This window comes from Carassius auratus, chromosome 37 (assembly GCF_003368295.1).
Source record: "Carassius auratus strain Wakin chromosome 37, ASM336829v1, whole genome shotgun sequence".
NCBI classification, from domain to species: domain Eukaryota; kingdom Metazoa; phylum Chordata; class Actinopteri; order Cypriniformes; family Cyprinidae; genus Carassius; species Carassius auratus.
The window spans coordinates 8,796,667-8,821,295 of record NC_039279.1 but is presented as its reverse complement, the minus strand read 5'-3'; the positions used below and the strand labels follow the sequence as shown (position 1 = coordinate 8,821,295).

The 24,629-nt window shown below is 35.4% G+C and overlaps 2 protein-coding genes and 1 pseudogene across 7 annotated transcripts in view; 1 reads left to right on the top strand and 2 right to left on the bottom strand.

Moving 5' to 3' along the window:
- The first annotated feature begins 4,586 nt into the window (after nucleotides 1–4,586).
- On the top strand, nucleotides 4,587–11,747 carry LOC113056494 (zinc finger CCHC domain-containing protein 4-like; annotated as a pseudogene).
- Nucleotides 5,261–11,235, bottom strand: LOC113056098 (tripartite motif-containing protein 14-like). 5 transcript variants are annotated; one of them, XM_026222589.1, is made up of 7 exons: nucleotides 11,102–11,235; nucleotides 10,484–10,654; nucleotides 8,260–8,349; nucleotides 7,780–8,010; nucleotides 7,659–7,678; nucleotides 7,336–7,472; nucleotides 5,261–5,898 (listed from the first exon to the last, which is right to left on the bottom strand). In XM_026222589.1, exons 2-7 carry the CDS (start codon nucleotides 10,634–10,636, stop codon nucleotides 5,318–5,320), a joined length of 1,212 nt encoding a protein of 403 aa, XP_026078374.1. In that variant the 5' UTR covers nucleotides 10,637–10,654; nucleotides 11,102–11,235; the 3' UTR covers nucleotides 5,261–5,317. The 5 variants fall into 5 exon arrangements, with proteins under 5 accessions (XP_026078374.1, XP_026078375.1, XP_026078372.1 ...); XM_026222590.1 differs by having other exon boundaries at nucleotides 7,336–7,469; nucleotides 10,484–10,692; nucleotides 11,096–11,234; XM_026222587.1 differs by having other exon boundaries at nucleotides 11,096–11,234.
- A 2,429-nt stretch (nucleotides 11,748–14,176) lies between the features above and the next one.
- Nucleotides 14,177–24,629, bottom strand: part of LOC113056097 (major facilitator superfamily domain-containing protein 8) — a 33,878-nt gene continuing 23,425 nt past the window's right edge. The window contains exons 1-12 of one of the 2 annotated variants that reach the window (XM_026222584.1): nucleotides 22,171–22,529; nucleotides 21,738–21,811; nucleotides 21,144–21,187; nucleotides 19,333–19,573; nucleotides 18,464–18,577; nucleotides 18,156–18,300; nucleotides 17,949–18,007; nucleotides 17,701–17,809; nucleotides 17,481–17,615; nucleotides 16,437–16,540; nucleotides 15,493–15,707; nucleotides 14,177–15,388 (exon numbers count right to left, since the gene is read on the bottom strand). In XM_026222584.1, coding sequence (XP_026078369.1) covers nucleotides 15,182–15,388; nucleotides 15,493–15,707; nucleotides 16,437–16,540; nucleotides 17,481–17,615; nucleotides 17,701–17,809; nucleotides 17,949–18,007; nucleotides 18,156–18,300; nucleotides 18,464–18,577; nucleotides 19,333–19,573; nucleotides 21,144–21,187; nucleotides 21,738–21,811; nucleotides 22,171–22,226 — 1,503 coding nt within the window. In that variant the 5' untranslated portion in view covers nucleotides 22,227–22,529 and the 3' untranslated portion in view covers nucleotides 14,177–15,181. Of the gene's footprint in view, nucleotides 15,389–15,492; nucleotides 15,708–16,436; nucleotides 16,541–17,480; nucleotides 17,616–17,700; nucleotides 17,810–17,948; nucleotides 18,008–18,155; nucleotides 18,301–18,463; nucleotides 18,578–19,332; nucleotides 19,574–21,143; nucleotides 21,188–21,737; nucleotides 21,812–22,170; nucleotides 22,530–24,629 lie in introns of those variants that run through there. The other variant, XM_026222585.1, reaches the window with a different exon arrangement.

Genomic DNA, 24,629 nt, shown 5'->3' with positions numbered 1-24,629 from the left:
ATTACCTCCTTCTGTTTTTAGAGGTGTTTGACAAACCGACTTAAAAAGTTCACTACCGCCATTTACTGGACTGGATGGTGTTCGCGGACCCCTGAGGGAACTGAAATGGGTTCGTTGATTGATATTATAAAGCTAATAATAAGTCTAATTTGAGTCATAAAAACATAATTGCAACCAATGCAATAAAGCTAATAATTAACGAAATCATAAAAACATAAAATACAATTTTATTTGTTTACTTTAACAAACAAGATAGCCTACTTGAACAATATTTTGTTAAATTTAAATTAGTGAATTAAAATCCTAGTGGTTATTTCATGTAAATATTTTAGATCCAAGCGGTCTGGCTGACAGAAATGTTTGGGAATCCCTGGCCTAGATGGTTGCATAGTGTATTCTTTTTTTTTTATATAAATTATTTTATTTATTTATTTGTTGATAAATATTTTGTATTCTCATAATTCTCGTCTCTTCAGTTAAATATAATAAACTATATAACCACGTTTTTTCACAGTATCTAGATTCTTTCTGATTTTAAGCAATGTACATTACAATATTGTTTCTGTACCATTCATCCCGTTTTTTATGGCATCAGTAAAGAATTTGTTTTTATTAATGTTAACTGTAGTAACCAGTTGATTATATCTATTTTTGTAAGTATCCTCCATCTAAATTGGCTTGGGAAAAATTTTCCTTCATTTGAGTGGGAACAGCTCTTAGTCGGAATTGTTACAAATAAAAACAACAAAAGTGTCTTTTAAAATTGCTCATAGAATATATCCTGTTAAAGTAACTTTTTTCATCTGGATATAGATTATAATCGCTCTCTTTTTTATTCTCTTTGTAAGTTTATTAAGGTGTTTTTTTTTTTTTTTTTAATGTCCCTGTTCATCTTTGTTTTGGTCTGAGATGTCACAATTTCTAAGTGTTAAAATCTTAGTCTTAAATGTATCATCTGTTTTACTTCATTCAGATGAATATTACTTTTCTAAAATAACCATATTTATTATCGATTTGTTTTTGTTATTAGGGAAATTTTATTTTCATCAAATTAAATGGAGTATAACTCAAAACCCGATTTTGTTTCTTTCTCTTTTACATTTACATTTAGTCATTTAGCAGACACTTTTATCCAAAGTGACTAACAAATGAAGAAAATGCAAGCAATTAAAATAAAAAAAGAGAGCAATGATATGCAAGTGCTACAACAAGTCTGTTACAAGTCTCAGTACATGTAGCAACATTTTTTTATTATATAATAAATAAATAAAAACAAATAGAATAGAGCAAGCTAGTGTTAGAGACCTTTTCGCTTTTGTTAATTTTATAATAAAACAAATAGATACAAAAAGACCAGAGAAGCTAGTGCTTCTTTAAGAAAACAAGCATTTAGAAAATGAATAGAGTGCAAGTGTAAAAGTTTTTTTTAAGGAATAGAATTAGAATAGGGAGTGCTAGAGTTAGAAGGTCAAATAAAGATGGAAGGAATTTGTTTTTAAGCCCATTCTTCAAGATAGCGAATCTGGCTGGAAGACTTGCCAAGAGAGCATTGAATAGTCCAGCCTGGACAGACCAAGAGCTGTGAAGCATGTTCCCAAAGAAAGAGTCTGATCTTCTTGATTTTGAATAAACCAAACAGTTTTAGTAATGTGGTCTGAGAAAGTCAGCTGATCATCAATCATAACCTACAAGGTTTCTGGCTGTTTTTGAAGGAGTTATGGTTGATGAAACTGTGATGAAACAATGGGTTTGATGGAACCAAAAGCAGTTCTGTCTTGGCAAGGTTGAGTTAGAGGTGATGGTCCTTCATACAGGAAGAAATGCCTGGTTAGGCAAGCTGAGATGACAGCAGCTATCGCCGGATCCTCATGATGGAATGAGAGGTAGAGTTGAGTGTCATCAGCATAGCAGTGGTATGAAAAGCCATGTTTTTCATGAAAGAATCTAGTGATGATGACATGTAGACAGAGAAGAGAAGTGGTCCAAGAACTGAACCCTGAGGCACCCTAGTTAAATATTGCAACTTGGATACCTCACCTCTCCAAGATACCTTGAAGGACATATCTGAGAGGTAAGACTCAAACCACTGGAGTGTGGTTCCTGAGATGCCCTTTGCCAATAGGGTTGACAGAAGGATCTGGTGGTTAACTATGTCAAAAGCAGCAGACAGATCCAACAAGATAAGATGTGGAACCCACTCTTGCCAGTCTTAGGGCTTCAACAACTAAGAGCAAGGCAGTCACTGTTGAATGTCCACTTCTGAAACCAGACAGGTTGCTGTCGAGGAAATAGTTCTGTGTGAGAAAGACAGAGACTTAGTTGAACGCAGCTCGTTCAAATGTTTTTGCAATGAAAGAAAGAAGGGAAACTGGTCTGTAGTTGCCTAAAAAAGATTAGTTAAGGGTGGGTTTCTTAAGTAGAAGGGTTATACGAGCCTGTCTAAATGCTGAGGGAGAAACATCAGTGTTAAGGGATGTGTTAATGATGTGAGTGAAGGTACAACTGCAGGAGAAATGGCTTGTAGAAATGAGATGGAATATGATTAACCAAACAAGTAGTAGGATGATTAGAAAGGATGAGTTTGGAGACCTCAGAGAGTGAAGCGAAGGATGTGAATGAGAGTATGATTGCTGGTTAGATGTGCTTGACGGATTGTGGTGTGGAAAATTGTGCACTCATGGTTTTAATTGTATTCATGAAAAATGTGGCAAATTAGTCAGTTGTTAGAGTTGATCTTTTAAGGTATGTTTGTTTTGTTTTTTTACTTACAAAATGTGCACTTGTGAGAAATATGTCTGAATGATTTTTAAAGATCAATAAAAAAAGAAGAAGAAGCTTGTAATTGACTGATGTGTATGTCGTAATATGTGTGTGACATATTTGGTTTCCTACTATGGCAGCCTCCTGTTATGCATGTGAGTGTTTTGATTCTCACAGGTAAGGCTTCAGGTAAATATGGGTAAAATACAGGATGATGTCGTGTAAGGTGGCGGAATGTAAGTGATTATTCAAAATTAAAGCAGTAATACAGCACCATGGTGTCCACATGGTATGAGATCAATTATACTTTTAAACTGGTGCCATGTCTGTTTTCTTGTTCGTAGATATAATGAATACTATGTAATCATCGATACGTGTTTTTCTCAGGACCAGCTCTGTTGTTCGAGAAAACTGGCAATGGAGAGGAGAAAGGAAGGAGATTTTACACGTGTTCTGCTTGTTGGGACAGAAAGGATTGCAACTTTTTTCAGTGGGAAGACGAAAAGGTTAAATAGGACTAACAGTATTTATTATTTTAACAGTTTTAATCTAACAGGTTTATTTTTTCAGTGTTTTCTTTGATGAAATGCTAAGAATTGTACAAACAAATGTAAGTTTGAATAAAATAAGATGAATATATATTATATCCTGTAAAGCCTGACATTATATTATGAACGTCTAAAAATTCTACATTTATAAAAGTCTTATTTTTATAAATTAAACCATGGAATCTACATAGTAGATTGTGTGCAACAGGATTTTCAAGAACATATAGAAGTTGATGTATTAAATAAAATAAGCTTTATAAGGTAATTATAAAAAGTAAAAAAAAAATAAAAAAAAATAAAAAAACAGCTGAACACAAGAATGTAAGACATAATCTGCATATACAACAAAAATGTAAACTTAATCAAAGAAAAAAAAAACAGATTTAGCATTTCATTCACTTGATTCGTTTAATTTATACATCAGATATTTAAAGCTGCAGTAGGGAACTTTTGACGCTCTAGAGGTTAATAAACAGAACTGCTTGCGTCTTGCGGAAGAACATCGTAGCCGGAACTACTTCTCTCTGTTTATGTCTATGAAGAATCAAAAAGGTACTGGGTTACTCCGCCGCGGTACCCCCGAAGCAATCTAAAATAGTCCGAATATAAACACTTATTATAGGTGCACCCTAGTGATTCAGGACAAGCCAAAAACACGGTTTGGAAAATGGATTCATGGCGTACTCGCTTATTATATACATTTTTCTACATTTAGAACACAAACAAAGTTTCGGACCGCAGCTCTGATTGGTTATTTTTTACCAGGAGCGGATGACTTTCTGCAAATGGCAATAGGACCACTGGGAGGAGCCAGAGGAGCTTGATTTTTTTTCACAGATTATCTATCTCATATTCTACTGTCAGGACATAATGACAGGTTTAATAAATATGTAAAAAATATTTTTTTTTACAAAAGTTCCCTACAGCACCTTTAAGGCAAGTATACTTGCCAGAGAAGACCAGAACAACTCCAAGATGCCTCTTTTCAGTCATCAGTAATATTGCTCTAGGTAAATAACTTTTATTTTAAAAATTAATCATCCATGCTACACTCATCAAATAAGATATTGGCATGTCTGTTTATTGGAGATAAACAGACCCACCAAAATCATTCATAAAATATATTTAATATATTTAAAAAGTCTTAAAGTGCGTCCAGTTATTTTCCTGTAGTAAAACTGGCAAAATATCCAATGTAATGTATCTCCACATTTGTAACACTTAGCAATTGAATGATTCTCTCTTACACAATCACAGATTACATAAGGTGACTAAATTATGGAGGCCAAGACACCCACAATGAAGAGTTTATTGCTGTTTATTGATAACAGGTAAACACAATACAACATAATTCTTTGCAAATACAAGCTTAAATAGCCACATATCATTAAAATTGTTTAAGAGGGTGTGCCACTCTTTTTGAGTATTTGGAGTTTAATCCTATACTATATTTGAAGAGTTAAGACACAAAAGCCTTTAAGTGGCATCTGAAATTTTCATCTAAAATTAGCATTTTTATCAGGCTCCTGTATTAATGTTAATTTATTTCACTTTAATAGCACAGAGAAGGACCTATACATTGCCACTGAAGTAAAATTACTGAACCTAAACATAGGAGCCTGATAAAAATGCTAATTTTAGAAGAACATTTCAGATGGCACTTAGAGGCTTTTGCATCTGAACGCTTCATTTTTACATTGTTTTGCATAAGGTAGAACAGTAGACTGTTCTTTAAAGTTTACCTTGCTTTTTTGGTACAAGTTAGTATACTTGCAGTATTAATAACTGATGCTCAGAGAGATTTCCTGTATCTAAGAAGTCTAACATACATTACCATACAAAAGTTTGGGGTCTTTTAAAGAAATTAACACTTCTGTTCAAAGACTGGATCAAATAAATTAATCAAAAGTGACAATAATATTATAAAATAATGTTACCAAAGATTTATTCTTTAAATAAATGTTTTTTTTTATTAACAGCACAGCCGTTTTCAATATTGCTAACAATAATTAAAGACTGAGATTGCAGATTTCCATATGATGATGGCCTTTGTCTTTGGGTGAAAAAAAGCGGAAGGCTGGGTAGAGAGGCTCAGTGAATTGATGATGTGCTCTGTCAAACACAGCTGAAAACTCCTGCAGCGTTCTCATAGTCTCAGCATCATAAAACACCAAACGACCCTTCTGATATTTAACAAACACCCCTACTCTGTTCGGTGCTGCCCGAGCTGCTGTGACTGGTAGTGCCACATGTCGATCGTTGTGCCAGGCCGTAAGATGCCCATCCTGAAACTCAAGACTCCACGAGCACCTGTTCCGTCCAAGCTTGGCACCTTTTTCCCGACCTCTCCTCTGTAGGCTACCATAAGCCATGCCCACAGCCCACGATGAACAACAGTGCACATCTACCTCCCAGTAGTGCTGCCCAGATTTAACAGCAACAGTGCCCAAGGCGCAGTATAACTGATCAAACCTTTGAGGGTCATTTGGAATGTTGCAGTCCTCTGAGGAAAGGCACAGGCCCCGTCCTTCTGAGGTCACCTTGATCTGTTTGTGACAGGTCCGTTTGTCAAACACCACATTAGAGGAGTCTGTCAAGATAAAACGCAAGAATATTCAGAAACAGCTGATTTACAACACATTCAGAACATTTCTTATTATCCATTAACTAATCCTTCCAATACAGTATGATATATAGAATAATGCCCAAGAAACATTTTGAAAACCGTTATGCTGCTAAATATTTTTTGTGCAAACCATGATGCATTGTGCATATATGGTTTTCATGATACAGTATTGTTCAAAATAATAGCAGTACAATGTGACTAACCAGAATAATCCAGGTTTTTAGTATATTTTTTATTGCTTCGTGGCAAACAAGTTACCAGTAGGTTCAGTAGATTGTCAGAAAACAAACAAGACCCAGCATTCATGATATGCACGCTCTTAAGGCTGTGCAATCGGGCAATTAGTTGAAAGGGGTGTGTTCAAAAAAATAGCAGTGTCTACCTTTGACTGTACAAACTCAAAACTATTTTGTACAAACGTTTTTGTTTCTAGGATTTAGCAATCCTGTGAATCACTAAACTAATATTTAGTTGTATGACCACCGTTTTTTAAAACTGCTTGACATCTGTGTGGCATGGAGTCAACCAACTTGTGGCACCTCTCAGCTGTTATTCCACTCCATGATTCTTTAACAACATTCCACAATTCATTCACATTTCTTGGTTTTGCTTCAGAAACAGCATTTTTTATATCACCCCACAAGTTCGATTGGATTAAGGTCCGGGATTGGGCTGGCCACTCCATAACATTAATTTTGTTGGTTTGGAACCAAGACTTTGTTCATTTACTAGAGTGTTTGGGGTCATTGTCTTGTTGAAACAACCATTTCAAGAGCATGTCCTCTTCAGCATAGGGCAACATGACCTCTTCAAGTATTTTGATATATGCAAACTGATCCATGATCCCTGGTATGCGATAAATAGGCCCAACACCATAGTAGGAGAAACATGCCCATATCATGATGCTTGCACCTCCATGCTTCACTGTCTTCACTGTGTAATGTGGCATGAATTCAGAGTTTGGGGGTCGTCACAACTGCCACACTGCTATTTTTTGAACACACCCATTCAACTAATTGCCCAAATGCACAGCCTTAAGAGCATGCACATCATGAATGCTGGTCTTATTTGTTTACTGAGAATCTACTGCACCTACTGGTAACTTGTTTGTCACGTAGCAAATAAAAATATACTAAAAACCTGGATTATTCTGGTTAGTCACATTGTACTGCTATTTTTCTGAACAATACTGTACACACACACACACACACACACACACATATATATATATATATATATATATATATATATGTGTGTGTGTGTGTGTGTGTGTGTGTGTGTGTGTGTGTGTGTGTGTGTGTGTGTGTGTGTGTGTTTGTGTATGAATATATAAGAATATATTTAGCATGAACTTGATTTCTACAGATCAAAATGATGGATTTCAGGGGCTAATGGTGTTACCCAGCATCAGGTTCTTTCGTTGTAGCTGGGCTTTCAGATCTTTTGAGATGTTCCTAAGAACCTTCATGAGCTTCTGGATCCTTTCCTCATTCATTTTGATCTCCTCTTCAGCTGGGTCCAGTTTCTTATGACAGCTACTTGAATAAGATACATTGGAGTTATATAGATGTTTAACTTTATTCATTGTAATTTGCACATTACATTGTAATGTATATCATGTTTGCTTCTGATTAAAGAGAACTAATGCATGTTGCTGTAAAACATTTGTATTAAAGACCTAACACAATATCCATTATTTGTGAAATTTAAAAACATGGCCTTACGTAAAATCCTCAGGAAAAGGCTGAAAACAGAGAACAAGCAGAAGAGAATATATGTGATCCACAGATTTTGTCAACAAGATTATAACAATGACATGAAAAACACGTTTCATTTGATGGTTACCTGCTTCATGGATTCTGCGGAGCTCTGTTGAGCTGACTGAATAGTGCTGATGTGTTTCTGCAGGAGACCAAGGTGTTGATTCCAGTCTTGAAGAATTCGGTTTAGTTTACTGCTGGTCTCACGGCGGTCTTGCTCTATCATGTCCAGAACAGCTTTCTCATCCCTCTGCAGAGCCATAAGTAGCTCTTCAAAGCACTCCTGTACCTGCTGCTTCATTGCCTCTGAACTCGTCTTCAGCAGAGATGTATGCTTCATTAGTTATTTAATAATGTTTGTAATTTACAGCAGAGTTGAGGCTTTATCACATTCAGTCTTCTTTCTTGGTCTTATTTTGAATGATTCATCAGAGACTGTTATTCAGAAGATAATGTGGGAACTGTTCTTGCCTCAGATCAACTTCCTTGTTTGGCTGATGCCACCAAGCCCATCACAACCAACCACCGGTCATATAAATCACAGTTCAAAATCAAATCAGCTTACATTCAGGTTTGCTTGCCGCTTTTTAATAGACTCCAGATGGTACTCTGTTCTTTTCCTCTCCTTCTTCAAGTCCTCCAACCAGACTGGCAGCTGTTTACACAATTATTATGTTTTTGAATTATTGATTTATTACTGCACACTCCTGCTCAAAGGTTTGAGGTTGGAATTTAATTCAAAATTCGAAAATTTGAAAATTCAAGAAATTATGTTCTTTTGAATGTTCTATTCATCAAAGAACCCTGAAAGCTGTTATCATTTTTGTATATTTGTCCACAAAAATATTGAGCAGCAAAGCGTTTATCAACATTGATAACAATAAGAAATGTTTCTTGAGCACCAAATCAGCATATTAGAATTATTTTTTCATGACACTCTCTATTGAAATAGAAAAGTTATTTAAATTGTAATAACATTTTACAATATAATTATTTTCAGTGTATTATGATCTTATATGTACTGCAGCCTTGGTGAGCATAAGACTTAAAAAAAGTAATCCTTAAATATATATATATATATATACAGTATTGTTCAAAATAATAGCAGTACAATGTGACTAACCAGAATAATCAAGGTTTTTAGTATATTTTTTATTGCTACGTGGCAAACAAGTTACCAGTAGGTTCAGTAGATTCTCAGAAAACAAACAAGACCCAGCATTCATGATATGCACGCTCTTAAGGCTGTGCAATTGGGCAATTAGTTGAAAGGTGTGTGTTCAAAAAAATAGCAGTGTCTACCTTTGACTGTACAAACTCAAAACTATTTTGTACAAACATTTTTTTTTCTGGGATTTAGCAATCCTGTGAATCACTAAACTAATATTTACTCCATGATTCTTTAACAACATTCCACAATTCATTCACATTTCTTGGTTTTGCTTCAGAAACAGCATTTTTGATATCACCCCACAAGTTCTCAATTGGATTAAGGTCTGGAGATTGGACTGGCCACTCCATAACATTAATTTTGTTGGTTTGGAACCAAGACTTTGCCCGTTTACTAGTGTGTTTTGGGTCATTGTCTTGTTGAAACAACCATTTCAAGGGCATGTCCTCTTCAGCATAGGGCAACATGACCTCTTCAAGTATTTTAACATATGCAAACTGATCCATGATCCCTGGTATGCGATAAATAGGCCCAACACCATAGTAGGAGAAACATGCCCATATCATGATGCTTGCACCTCCATGCTTCACTGTCTTCACTGTGTACTGTGGCTTGAATTCAGAGTTTGGGGGTCGTCTCACAAACTGCCTGTGGCCCTTGGACCCAAAAAGAACAATTTTACTCTCATCAGTCCACATAATGTTCCTCCATTTCTCTTTAGGCCAGTTGATGTGTTCTTTGGCAAATTGTAACCTCTTCTGCACATGCCTTTTTTTTAACAGAGGGACTTTGCGGGGGATTCTTGAAAATAGATTAGCTTCACACAGACGTCTTCTAACTGTCACAGTACTTACAGGTAACTCCAGACTGTCTTTGATCATCCTGGAGGTGATCATTGGCTGAGCCTTTGCCATTCTGGTTATTCTTCTATCCATTTTGATGGTTGTCTTCCGTTTTCTTCCACGTCTCTCTGGTTTTGCTCTCCATTTTAAGGCATTGGAGATCATTTTAGCTGAACAGCCTATCATTTTTTGCACCTCTTTATAGGTTTTCCCCTCTCTAATCAACTTTTTAATCAAAGTACGCTGTTCTTCTGAACAATGTCTTGAACGACCCATTTTCCTCAGTTTTCAAATGCATGTTCAACAAGTGTTGGCTTCATCCTTAAATAGGGGCCACCTGATTCACACCTGTTTCTTCACAAAATTGATGACCTCAGTGATTGAATGCCACACTGCTATTTTTTTGAACACACCCCTTTCAACTAATTCAACTAATTGCCCAATTGCACAGCCTTAAGAGCGTGCATATCATGAATGCTGGGTCTCATTTGTTTTCTGAGAATCTACTGAACCTACTGGTAACTTGTTTGCCACTTAGCAATAAAAAAATATACGAAAAACCTTGATTATTCTGGTTAGTCACATTGTACTGCTATTATTTTGAACAATACTGTATATATATATATATATAAAGTATATATATCAATCTTACCAAGCCTAAATATTTTAAAATTAAAGCAAGTCTTAAAGTTTATTCATTTTTATGTTCAACTTTTAACAATATTCATGGCATTCTTATATGTATTTTTCTGGCAGGTTAGAAAATCTGTCATTACCTCTAAGGGTTTTGGAGAGATGGCTCCAGTTCTCCTGATCAGTTTTGGAGAGCGTGGGAAGGGCTGGATAACTTGTGTCCCAGAACGAGCCTCAGCAACCAGACAGAAGGAACTGATTTCCTCTGATAAAGACCTAAAGTCTTTCTCTGCCATCTCTCCAAGTTCTCTGAGCTAATGGCATTATATGTGCAGAAACATCAGTAGCATCACAGTAGTTTTTAATGTTCATACGGTTGCAGTATCCAGTGAATGTAAGGCAAAATGCAAAAAGTACAAAATGTTCTAAATTAGTTTTTCTCAGAGGACATGACTTCTGACTCATGACTTCTGATTTCTTGCTAATGCACAAAATGTCTCAGCAAGCCTTTACTAGAACACAATGAAGGCCAACAGTTGTATTTATATATGCGTAGCCAAAGCAAGGAACTGAAAATTTGAAATGTAATCACACTTTTTAAGAAGCCTGAACACAAGGCTTATCCATTAACATCAGCTTATTATCAAGTTACACAGTTCTTGAAGTGCTTAAAAAGTCTAATACTGTCTATATCTTAATGAAAACGTCAGTTAGTTGTGTTCTTTGTCACTGAAATATGCAATAAAATCACTTACCGTTACCTAAAAGACTGACAAGAGAGTAAGTGTATGCATTTGGTCGTCCTCCTGCAAGCACTTTTATGTTCATCTGTGGAATGTGTTGAAAAAGTTGTGTAGCCCCTTTTAACAAGCCAAAGCCTGCTGAATATGCATATAAATGTGTGCGTGTGTGTGTGTGGTTTTATAACTGACAGGATTATGTCTGCTCTTGCTGACCTGCAGTGTTTTGGAAATAGCGGCAGATTGTGGCTTTATTATTTAGCTGTTCTGAAATGCACGTTGACACTTGCACTACATGCATTTTGCAGCCATCAACCTCTTTGTTTTTCTGCCCTCTTAGGTACTGGCAGTTTAACGGGCAAGAGGAGTTCTGCTGCTATAAATATGTTCAACCATCACCTTTTTGATGATGAGGTAAAAAACAAAAAGTCCTTTGACGTCAAATGTGGTCACTGTAGTACATTCTGATAAGTCAAGATAACGCTGTTGTGCAGGAAGCGGTCATGTTTACTCAAGGCTTTCTGAGTGAGGAGGGAGGAGCCAAGGAAGTCAATGTAACAGACCCCCATTTGGAGGCCTAGTGAAGCCGCTAACCAACAGTTTCTCTCAGATGTCAATCACCTGGAAATATCAGAATAAAGGCATGAGGAACGGCGTTCTTTCCTAAGCCATGCATGATTTATTTTATATATATATATATATATATATATATATATATATATATATATATATATATATATATATATATATATATGAATATTTTGTTAATGTTAATAAATATAAATAAACATAAATATAAATATCATAAAACATTTACAGGGTTTAATAGTCCAGTGTTATTCTTCATTCTCGGGTTGATTATGATAACCACCCTCTATATAAGACAGCCAGGCCGTAAGAAGTCACCTGTTCCACTATTCACCAATCTGAGCCCCAAAGATATCATCTACCAAAGGATGAAAGTTACATGTGCACAAAAAAACAAACAGCTTGTTTTGACCCAGAAGAGATATATAAATAAATAAAAAACATACATATTTCAATTGCATTGAGGATTAAACATGCTCTTAATCATTTTATTTTGGAGTGTAATTTGCTATAAATGCTTTTATTAACTGCTTCAAGGTAGTTTAATAATTACCTCTAATATTTTTCATTCCTTCTCAGATTTTGCAGTTTACAGTACTGACCAAAAGTTTGGACGCACCTTCTCAAGAGTTTTCTTTATTTTCATATGAAAATTGTAGATTCACACTGTAACGATATAACCTTTGTAAACATCGGGAAGAAGGAGGCGGGAACCGGCGCACAGTCAAAAATCACTTTAATATTCAAAAATAAACACAAAACAGACAAATAAAAGCCAAAACATAAAATAATGTCCCAGGCCTGGTCCTCTCTCGTCCTTCACGGTCGTCGCTCGAGTTTTATATCCTTCCATCTCCTACGTGGGACTCGATACTGGCGGTGGGGCGCAGGTGCAGCTCATCTTCAATCACTACACCTGGCCTCACTCCTCGTTCCCACGCCTCTCGGCCCCGCCCCACTCGCCACACACACTTAAGGCATCAAAACTATGAACACGTGGAATTATATAACAAACAAGTGTGAATCAACTGAAAATATGTCATATTGTAGGTTCTTCAAAGTAGCCACCTTTTGCTTTGATTACTGCTTTGCACACTCTTGGCATTCTCTTGATGAGCTTCAAGAGGTAGTCACCTGAAATGGTCTTCCAACAGTCTTGAAGGAGTTCCCCGAGAGATGCTTAGCACTTGTTGGCCCTTTTGCCATCTGTCTGCGGTCCAGCTCACCCCTAAACCATCTCGATTGGGTTCAGGTCCGGTGACTGTGGAGGCCAGGTCATCTGGCGCAGCACCCCATCACTCTCCTTCTTGCTCAAATAGACCTTGATGCCTTCAGTGTGAATCTACTATTTTCATAGTCATGAAAATAAAGAAAACTCTTTGAATGAGAAGGTGTGTCCAAACTTTTGGTCTGTACTGTATGTCAGCAGTAAACACCATCCAAAGTGTGACATGTGCCCATCAAAGGAAATTTCTGTTGTCTAAGTCTGTCTCTGGAATAGGAATATATCTTAAATGACATTTCCCTGTTTATCTCACAGGATGGCCAAGAATGTGGACGGTCTGTGAAACCTTGTAAGCATATCTGAATTTATTTAAACTGTTTCCTGTGTTTATTTCTTACTCTCTCCCCACTTTCTTTCTGCTCTTATTCTCTCTCCAGCATGGCATCATTGTTCCTCATGTGGTCACTGTGCTCTCCCTGATCACCATTGTGGCACGAGCCAAACTGGCTGTTTCAACTTTCAACTGTGGCAGCCAAAAACACAAACTTGGAGCCTGTCCTAAGAAATACAATAAATGGTGATTATAAACCAGGGTTATTATATTTAACTTAAAAAAAAAACAAAAAAAAAAACTTACTTGAAACCTGGGCACTTCAAAAGTGTTTTTTCAACTCTACTCTGATATTAAATTCTCTTACACATTTTGCAAACAGAATGATTGTGCCGGATGTGGTGGATCGTGGTGCTTCAGGCCTGTTGAAACACTGCTGGAAAATCCACAACTATGAACATGAGGAGAAGATCAGTTACATGATCTTACTTGCAGTGCATTACAAGAACGATGGTTTTGTGGCTGGTGAAAATTGCATCATAATCACAAAGTGAGATCACGAAGTGTCAAACGACTAACTGGTGTTAAACCTACATGTATATAAGAGGGTTGCTGTGTATGTACAGCCACAGTGGTCTTTTTGCATCCTGTTTTTGTCACAAGCTCATCCTACACTAGAACTTTCTCAGTACAATCGACACGTTGTCTGAACAAACCTCATCCACGGTCTGGAGTGGCATTTCAAAGAAGCTTTGTTCCAGCTTATGTGGCTCAAACAGTGACGATCTGTGGATAAAACCATTGAATACAACCACTGTATAACTGTAATGGGTCCTTTTTTTGTATGTTTCAAAAATGACAAACAGATATCTTGTTAAATATATAATCTTTAATATATTAAAAAAGAATTAATGTATTAAAAAAATTATTGGCCTCAGAAAGCATGTCATACTTCCTGTTTTCAAAAACAATTTATTGCCAGTTTTCAAGAAATATTCTACTTTAAAATTCTATGAGCTTTGACAAGCAAAACACATTTGGCTTGAATTTAAAATGGTCTTGTAGTTGATAATCAGCAGTAATTATGGATTCAACCAAAATCATGTGATGCTCAGCATCTAGTTTTTTTTAAGCTTAGTGTTATTAAAAAGAAAGAAACAACAACATTGCCTTCAAGCCTGTCCCATCAACGTAGATTTACATAAATCACCTGACACATTTGTTAAGGTTTTACAACACCAGAAATTTGAGTTATTAAAAATAGATTATTAAAACCAAAACAATCATAAAGTGTTAAACAACAGCACAGTCCTTAGGCCTCATAATCTGCGATGCTTCAGAAACCATTAAGCTGCCAATAATTTATAATACTGCGGTTCACATGGGTCTTTTTAGAGTCTGCCGTTGTTCACTTTTTTATGATGTGGAGCCATGTAATGCTGCTTCAATAGTGGTTCAATACACAGTTTAAGTACTGTAACAAGAGAAACTGTAGTTCAACATTCAGAAATAATAAAGTTATTATATATTTACATGTACACTCACTTAAGGCTCTTCAGAATCATGATTTTGCTACACAAAAAGCTAAACAATTTATACAATTGTCTATGAATGAACATACATGATGTTTTCCATCTTTAAGTCAGGCCCATTTCTCTTGTCCTTGTGTAGTTGGTGGAGGCACCTGTCAGTCATGACATTATTGATAGGGATGCTCATTTTAACTGGTTAACCGACCGTAAGAAGATTTAACTGATTAATACAATCAAAAAAAGTCATTTAATTATTCTTTCAGTAATTTATCCAAATAATTAAAAAAGGTTTGCTTTAACAAATGTTAGTATTTTAACGGGTCACATACACTTATCCTTTCTAATTTAATTCAGTTCTCATTTAAAATAATCTAGTCGGTTAACAGTTAACTATCGCTTAGGAAAAATAACCAAAGAGAACATCCCTAGTCATTAATCCTTCCATGGCGTACAGAGAAGGCAATGAGTCGATTGTACATAGCACTGAGGTGAACGACTGCAGCTAGTACTATGCCACATATAACACTGAAAGCCCATCGGGGTCCCAGGATGGTGTAGACGTAAGAGACGAACACAGGCCCGAGGGTCCGCGCACCACTTCCTGATGCTGTCAGCCAGCCCATATAAACCCCCTGAGTTCACACGCAATTGGGGAATAGAATAAATAACACTGATTTAATTAATCATCATATTACTTTAATCTGAGATTTAAAATGTCAAAAGAGAAGTGTTTTACCTGTGGTTTGGGGCCCAGTATCTTGGAGTATAAAGTGTAGGACATTACGTTGCATGTTGGATAACCCACTCCAATTAGGATGTCAGAGGTAATGTACTGTGCAAGATGAATTACAGGGGTAAAAAAGCACCAGGTCTGTTCAGACGGGCATCCAGTGGGCTCCAGAGACATGTTTGAGGGTGGGGTGGTTGTTGGCATAGTGTTATTCTCAATGTCTGTTTATGGAGATATTATAAGTTTTGTAAACACAAATTTAATATACTGTTCATTAACATTCAAACGTATGGGGTTGGTAAAATGATTGTATGTTTTTAGAAGAATATCTTATGCTCACAAAGGATGTATTTATTTAATTAAAAATACAAATAACTTTCATTTTTGAGAATATATATATATATATATATATATATATATATTTATATATATATATATATATATATATATATATATATATATATATATATATATATGGTAAGTTTTCAGCAACAATATTCAGCTTAATAATTTTCGCAGAAGCGAGAAGACATAAAAAACATTCATAAGCATTTATTTCAAATATATATCTTGGTTCCACTGTATTTTAAGGTGCCTCAGTTAAAGTGTTATTACACATTGAAGTACCAAGTAATATATATATATATATATATATATATATATATATATATATATATATATATATATATATACTTACCATATTGTTAGGTTTAGGAATTGGGTTTGGTTTAGGGTTAGTTGCATGTAATCATGAATCATTCTCTGTTACTATTACTACAGTAAGTAAATGTAAGAAGGACACTCTAAAATAAAGTGTCACTTTACTGTCACTTTTTAGTTTAATGCATCTTTGCTGAATAAGACACGTGCCTTTAAAAACCCTTTTGAACAGTAGTGTATATAGCTATTTTAATAAAATAAAACTTTGCCAAGTTAGTCAGATATCTCACCTGCCCACTGTATTTTAGGATATTGATTTCCCCATGGCAACAAGATAAAGAAACCTGCAAATATGAGAATCAAGCCTCCAAGCAGCAGTGGCCGATCTCCTACCCTGAAAATAAACCCAAAACAGAACTGATTTTATCTGAGAGCAATGAGAAAGTCATGTTCAAAAACTGCTAACATCCATTGTATATATCTTGGGTACAGCAGAACTGACATAAAGTTTTCCTAAGATGACCTGTTGGAAGTCTAAAACAATCAGAGGTTTTATGGCTAGTCATCTACAATGAGATGTTGATGTGTCAGAATGAAGTAAAAAAGCAGGTTTAAAAGTTCAGGCTTCTTCAAAATATATAAAATAAATGAGTTGATATTTTAGTTGAGAAATACAGATACAGTCTAGCAGGAAAAATATGGTCCCATGTACCTGCTTGGTTTCGATTATGCTTTCATTGCAAGGATATTGAAAAAAAAAAAAAACCCCAGTGGGGTCACTTTTGGTGAGGTGGAGAAAAAGGATGTTCGGTGAAACAGGGTTTTGATGATGGTTCAGATTGCCAATCTATGCCACTTGTAGTGATTGCCATCAATTTAACAACCTTGCACATGATTTAAGAGAAAAGACTAGTTTCATTTGGCTGAATGCAGGAAATTCTTGCATGCCAAAATAGCAAAAGTTACATTGATTTGAGCCTAAAATGTGACATTTGCCGGTTTTTCACCAGTAAATAGTGGTTGGGTTCTTTTGTCTTTGTATGTGTGGTTCTGGAGTTATGAAAATCTGCATTTTTCACCACTTGCATTGACATCAATTCAAGATGGCAGCTAAACAAACATTTGTTGACCTCTGCAACATTAAAAATTAAATCGGGTTAAAAATTAAAAATCGGGTTACAAAAAGTAGGTACAAGACACCCTATTTTTCCTGCTAGACTAATATTGATGTTTGAGGGAGGGGGGTTTGGGGGGCGGGAATCCAATGACCAAAATCAAAATGGCATAAACGAAGCTATTCCAAATGACAAATCGTAAACTTTTTTTTTTTTTACCGTGCTGAGACCACTTTTACCACCAGGAAGACCAGGATGGACTCAAAGCCAATGGCAGCCAATATGATACCGTTGTAAAAAACGGCTTCTTTTCTCGTCCATGCAAACATGTCCATTGATAGAGGAGTAGATATACTGCAGGCGACAAAAAATACACATCAATTTGATATGATTAGAGAAGCTTTTAAAAATGTGTCTAGATGAAAGTATCACCACTTACGTTTCAAACACAGCGAAAATGAAGAGAATAACAAAGAAAAGGACATTAGATGTGAACACTGCGATCTGGTCGATATCACCTTCTACCTCAGGAGCCACATCCACTCGCTCTAAAGGCAGAAAGACAAAGCACTGTGTAAAATCATTGGAATTATTATGTGAATTATTATAAAGCAGACTGTACAGAGACACCATTGTAATGCAACAGTACACTCCTTAAGTATTTAAACAGTAAAATAAATATTTTACCTTCTGGGGTGTAGTTAATTGCACGGATAAGCTTTCCATGGTCATCCACAAAGTGCTCCCTAAATAAATGAAACCATTTTTATTCTATGTATTGCTTGTATGTATTCGGTCAGACCTGAAATAAAACACTAAAATGTATATGTATTTCTTTGCTTTCATATAACTATTGTGGAGTAATGCTGCAAAATACTGAGGTTAAAACATTACCTCAAGACTAATATCACCAGCAGAATGTTAATGACCCCGAAGCAGGCTGCCAACAGAGCTGGAGCGGTGTACATATTAACCCGAAGCTGGATGACATTTACACTGACGCCAGTTTCTCCAATGAATGACAAAATGGCCTGCAGAGCTGAGAAATTAATAAAGTCAACATCTTTTAATGTTAATGATCCCTATTAAATCATTTAAGAAATCACTAACGTAAAAAGTTGGGAACAATTACTGTTCTTACAGACCAAATTCACTTCAAATGCATTCTGCAACTAACATGATTTTATTGGATGCACACAAACCTGGGCCAAGTATAAAGCCGAGAGCTTGACAAGCGCTCAGATTAGCCATCGCACTGGTTCTCTCCTTCAGGGAAGTGGCACCAGCCACATAAGACCTCACAACTGCTACATTACCTACAGGACAGGGTAAAGGATCTTAACACTGCAAACAAATAAAGTACTTTAATTTGTGCTTGATAATAACTGTTAAAAATTCAATTAATGAATAAAAGAATAATTGCATCTGCATTTGCTACAGTTTTGTACAATAACTATTTCTGAATATTACATAATATTAGATTGCTAATCTTTTTTTTTTAAGTATATAACTTTAAAATGTGTTCCTGTAGCTCAATTGGTAGAGCATTGCGTTATCAAGGTTGGGGGTTAGATTCCCCGGGAACACATGATTTGTAAAAATTGATAGCCTGAATGCATTGTAAGTCGCCTTGGATAAAAGCATCTGCTAAATGCATAATTTTAATTTAATTTTTAGGGCTGTAAGATTTTTTTTAAAAAAAGAAGTCTCTTATGCTCACCTATGCTGCAACTACTTAAAAAATAACTGTTTTCTTTTTTTATTATATTTTAAAATGCCATTTATTTCAGTGATGGCAAAGCTGAATTTTCAGCAGCCATTACTTCAGTTTACAATATCGTATGATCCTTTAGAAATCATTTTAATATGCTGATATATTTTGTGGAAACTTCTGGATTCTTTAATGAATATAAAGGTCAAAAAACAGATTTTTTTAACATTACAAAACGTTACAATGTTTACTGCCACTTTTGATCAATTTAATGCATCCTTGCTAAATAAATTGATTAATTTCTTTCTCTAAAGAAATCTTACTGACCACTATTTTTGAGAAATGTGTATATAAGTTTACCTGCTCCAATGCCCACAAATGTCCGAGCCAAAAGCATGTGAATTTTGTTGTATGAGGAAGGTAGGTAGACATAGGCGTAGTAAATGTTAGCTGAGACATTGATGAATATAGAGCAGACTAGAGGCTCTCGCCGAGGCCTGTGATTGGACCACAATCCAAAGAGGGGTGAGGCCACCATCTGACCCAAACTATATGCAGCAACCACCCATCCCAAGAAACTGGCATCTGCACTTTCATCAATCTAAAAAAGACAAATAGAGCATGACTGATGGATTTACAAGACAATTGAAAAATGAAAAAATATTTAGGCATTCTGATTCAAGTGACCCGATCAGAATAAATCAACAACAAATATTTATGTTTTCCACTACAGTTGTCTGCTTTTAATGCCTTTTATCAACCGAGCAAGTGGGAAAAAACAGTGTGTGCATAAATATTATGCAAATTGATATTCTTGTCATTTTTTGTTTCTCTAAGCACATTTTACCAATTCCAAATCCCATAAATCATAACTACTATTTATTTTGTCTTTAATAATTTATAAATGATATATAATTGTCTATGAAGGTTGGAAGTGAAAGACACCTTATATTCAGGTGTACATAATTATTAATTATATTTATTATACATAATTATTGGTTTTCTTTTAAAGATAAAATGAGCCAAAAAAGAAATTTAACTCAGACTTAAAAATCTAAAATTATTAAATGGCCACAAGAAGGATGCAATACTAATGTAATACTAGAAATTAGTATTGAAACTAAAACCCTAAGTCCCTGAGTACCTCACAATTTGTAGTTCTGGAGACTCCCGTTCTGGAAAATGGTGGATCTTGAGACTAAAGGGTTCCTGATGGTTTCACACCTAATTCTTCACTTTTAATTTTAAATATTTTGCAGTTAATGTGTCTTTTGTTCTCCAGCAGTTTTTTCTGACCCAATGAGCATTTCACTCTTCAATGGTCATGCCTTAACTTAGCAGTTTCTAGTATTGCATTCTTCCCACAGCCATTAAATAATCTTTGACTTTTCAGTCTTGAGTTAAATCTCTTTTATGATTCATTTAATCTATAAAAGAAAACCTGCTTAATTATCCACACCTGAATAGAAGGTGTTTTTCGCTTCCACCCTTCATAAACAATTATATATAATTTATAAATGATTATGGACAAAGTTAATTGTAGTTATTAAGACTGATGTGGTTTGGAATTGGTAAAATGTGCTTGGAAATAAAATATAATCAGAATATCAACTTTTGTATTTTTAAATACATTTAAATAAAGCAAAATAAACTTTAAGTCTTACACAAAAGAAATGTATTAAAAAAAAAAAAAAAAAAAAAAAAAACAATCTCAGGTCCTATATATATATATTTAGTCACATTTAAACCTCTACATATTTTCAGCTTAAACTTTAAACAGATTTTAGACAACATTTAAGGATCTCAGGGGAAAATCACTAAATTAAAAAATTCAACAGGTTTCAGTTGATGCGTTTAAGAACCCAGGGCGCGCTTTCTTAGAAAGGAAATGCACATATATCTACTTCCTTGTTTCACTTCCAGTTTCTAAGTCAAGTTTAACTTCGGATATCACTTTGCACAGAATTTATAGAATTGCCATACTTATGAACGTTCACTTCACTCATATCTCAAATGCATAGAATACACTTTGCTCCTGTTAATCAGTATAACAATATAACATACTTATAGAAACACAAGGTCATGGGTTTGATTCCCAAGCAATGAATCAACTCATAAAATGTATAGCCTGAGTACAATGTAATTTAGAGTGTAAATGCAAATATACTTACATTCTTCAGATATGGCCATATGGAGGTGATGACAATCGTAAAACCTAAGAAAAAACATTGCAATCACTAATACATATTACACGCATTTACTCTGTACTATACAAACAATGCAACTAACATTGATTTATCTACTACTAAATAGGAATATATGCTTATATATATGCATAAAATGTTGAATTGCACTGCACACAGTGTACAATTAATAGCCTGTCCTGACACTTGACAAACATCTTGCAGGTTACAGCAGGATTTTTAGCTCTACAATGAATGCATATATTTATGTTAAATGAACCGGACAGCACAACACATCTGCACAGCAATGTTTACTGTAGAGCTGCACTATTAATCAAATTTCTGTTGCAATAATGTAATCATTCAAAGACTTACATTATTCTGCATGCTTATAATACCATGCCGTTTTTTATTTAAAGTAAAAACCAAACCATTTGTAATGAATAATCGCAATTACAATTTCAAGGGAATAATCAACAATTATAATTTCTGTCATAATCATGCAGCCCTAGTTCACTGTCTGATCAGTAAGATAGTCAATTCAGGAATATGACTATGAGATAGTGAGAACATGTTGCTTACCAACACTGCTAAGGAACATTGTGAAATACATGACCCTGATGGACCTCCAGCGGCTTCTCTCTGCATTCTCATTTCTTAAAGAGGAAAAGACACAACTTATTAACATTCATGGATACACAAATTACAATCATAGCTCTTGATTTTTTACACTTAAGCCTATTTAATTACAATGATTCCATGCATCATGCATGTTATGTGTGTATTATGACAGGAGCTCATGAAAGATGAAACATTCATATCACCATTCTTAGTAAGACTAAACGTTCACACATGTCCTGCATTAGTGACAGAAAAACCCTTGTGAAATAACACACAGGCAACAATATTAAATGCTCGACCCAAAAACTTTCACAGTACAGACATCATTTCAGAACAGAAAACAAGATCAGCGCTGCCAGACTGCGTTATTACAGATATAATTATCAAAACATACCTTGTAATATCGCCTCTGAGAAGCGGAGTGTTTTCATCAGACTCCACAAGAGACATTATTGGTGATTAAGCAGCTTGCGAAAATGAAATGACGGCACGACTAGAGTTCACTGAATGTCAGCTCTTTATATTGACATGCTCTTTACAATCAAGTTAACTTGACTGAAAACTGTCTGGATTTGCACAACACATAACTCGAAAACGCATACAGGCATCTGTATAATATTATGCCCATTTTAGTTGTTTCAAACACAGTAGTGTTAAGAGTAATTCGGCGTTATTTCACGCGCAGTCTAAAGTCCATAGATATTGTGGATTCAGCGAAAACTTGAATCATCTGAACGTTGTCACACGTGAATAGTGAGAAACAAAAACAATCAGGCTTCAAAATAAAAGCCCCCATTCTATTAATTTTCATTTTGTTTTTAGATTATGGTATTTATTCGTATTTTAATTTTCGTGCATTTAATGCAAATAAATGTTTACATTTGCAAAATTAATGCAACGTTTTAATTTATGAAATAATGTATATTATATTTTTTCAGTGTATGTCTATTTTTATTTTTTTTTGCAACATTATTGCAACTAAACTAAATGTATGTGTGTCTATATAGCAGGGGCGATTCTAAGATTTTCATGAGGGTATAATAATAAAATAAATAAATAAAATAAAAGTTTGACTAATAGGGTAAGGATGTATACTAAACTGAACTGAACTTATTGCAGTATTCCACTGTATTGCATAGATGGGAATAACATTTGAGCAATGAATAAGCCAAATTCAAGTCTTCCTGATATCTCTCTCAAACACACACACACACACACACACACACACACGTTTGTTTTTGTGAAAAGTGGGTTCATCCCATAGGCGTAATGGTTTTTATACTGTACAAACTGTATATTCTATGGCCCTACACCAACCCTACACCTAACCCTAACCCTCACAGGAAACTTAGTGCATTTTTACTTTCTCAAAAAAACTCATTCTGTATGATTTATAAGCGTTTCGAAAAATGGGGACATGGGTTATGTCCTCAGTCACCCTCTCCTTGTAATACCTGTGTCATACCCATGTCATTATACAGAGTTGTGTCCTGATATGTCACAAAAACAAGAGCACACACACACAACTGTTTACTGTAGAAACACTAAATTTTACTGTTTGCATTTCTAGTACAAACCTCATTCTTTAGCACATCAACAAACCTTCTTGTTTTTTTTCTAATTCTTTCGAAGCAAATAGGCTTCAGGGTAGGGCCAAGGACAAAATAATATACAAATGGAGTTTGACTTTTTCCCAAAGGGAATCACTATCACTAGCCTAATAAAAATAAAAGACTAAACAAAAAAACACAGGGACAGACTCCCTGACTAACCAAAAACAGGAGAAAAAGAACAGTTTGCAAAAAAAGTCGCAGCCAAACCTTATAGCTTGCGTGCTGAAGTGAAGTGATATTTACAGTACTTACAATAGCTAGACGAAACAATCAGCTTTATTAAAAAAAAAACTGTCTGCACACAAAAAAAAAAAAATCTAAAAGAAAAAAACTGGGTGGGTGAGGAGAATAAGAAAATAAATAACGCAATATTTACAAAAAAGGCACTATACAGAGATTTTAAAAAAGTGAAAGTGACGTGACTTACAGCCAAGTATGGTGACCCATACTCGGAGTTCATGCTCTGCATTTAACCCATCCAAAGTGCACACACACAGCAGTGAACACACACACAATGAACACACACACAGAGCAGTTGGGGGAGCGGTGCCTTGCTCAAGGGCACCTCAGTCATGGTATTGCCGACTCAAACCCACAACCTTAGGGTTACGAGTAAAACTCGCTAATCACTAGACCACGACTTCCCCCCAAAAACTAAAAGTAACTTCCTTATCAACAGTTACAACAATTTTAGACAACAACAACAACATCCACATACTCCCTATAATATATCACATGCTCTAACATGAGGTCGTGAGGGTAAGTCATGGCCTAATGGTTTGAGAGTCGGGTTCACAATCGAAGGGTTGTGAGTTTGAGTCTCGGCCCAGCAGGAATTGTGGGTGGGGGGAATGCATGTACAGTGCTCTCTCCACCTTTAATACCATGACTTATGTGCCCTTGAGCAAGGCATCGAACCCCCAACTGCTCCCCGGGCGCCACAGCATAAAATGGCTGCCCACTCCTCCGGGTGTGTGTTGACTGCTCTGTGTGTGTGTTCACTGCTGTGTGTTTGCACTTTGGATGGGTTAAATGCAGAGCACGAATTCTGAGTATGGGTCACCATACTCGGCTGAATGTCACGTCACTTACTTTTCATAAAGAAGTGCTTTCTGGTTCATGAACGAACTGAGTCTTTTCAATGAAACTTTTAAATTGTTTAAATCAAATTCATGTTTATTTTTAAATCATCTACGAATTAGAATGATCCGATTGCAGCTGTTCTAGGGTTGAAAACTCA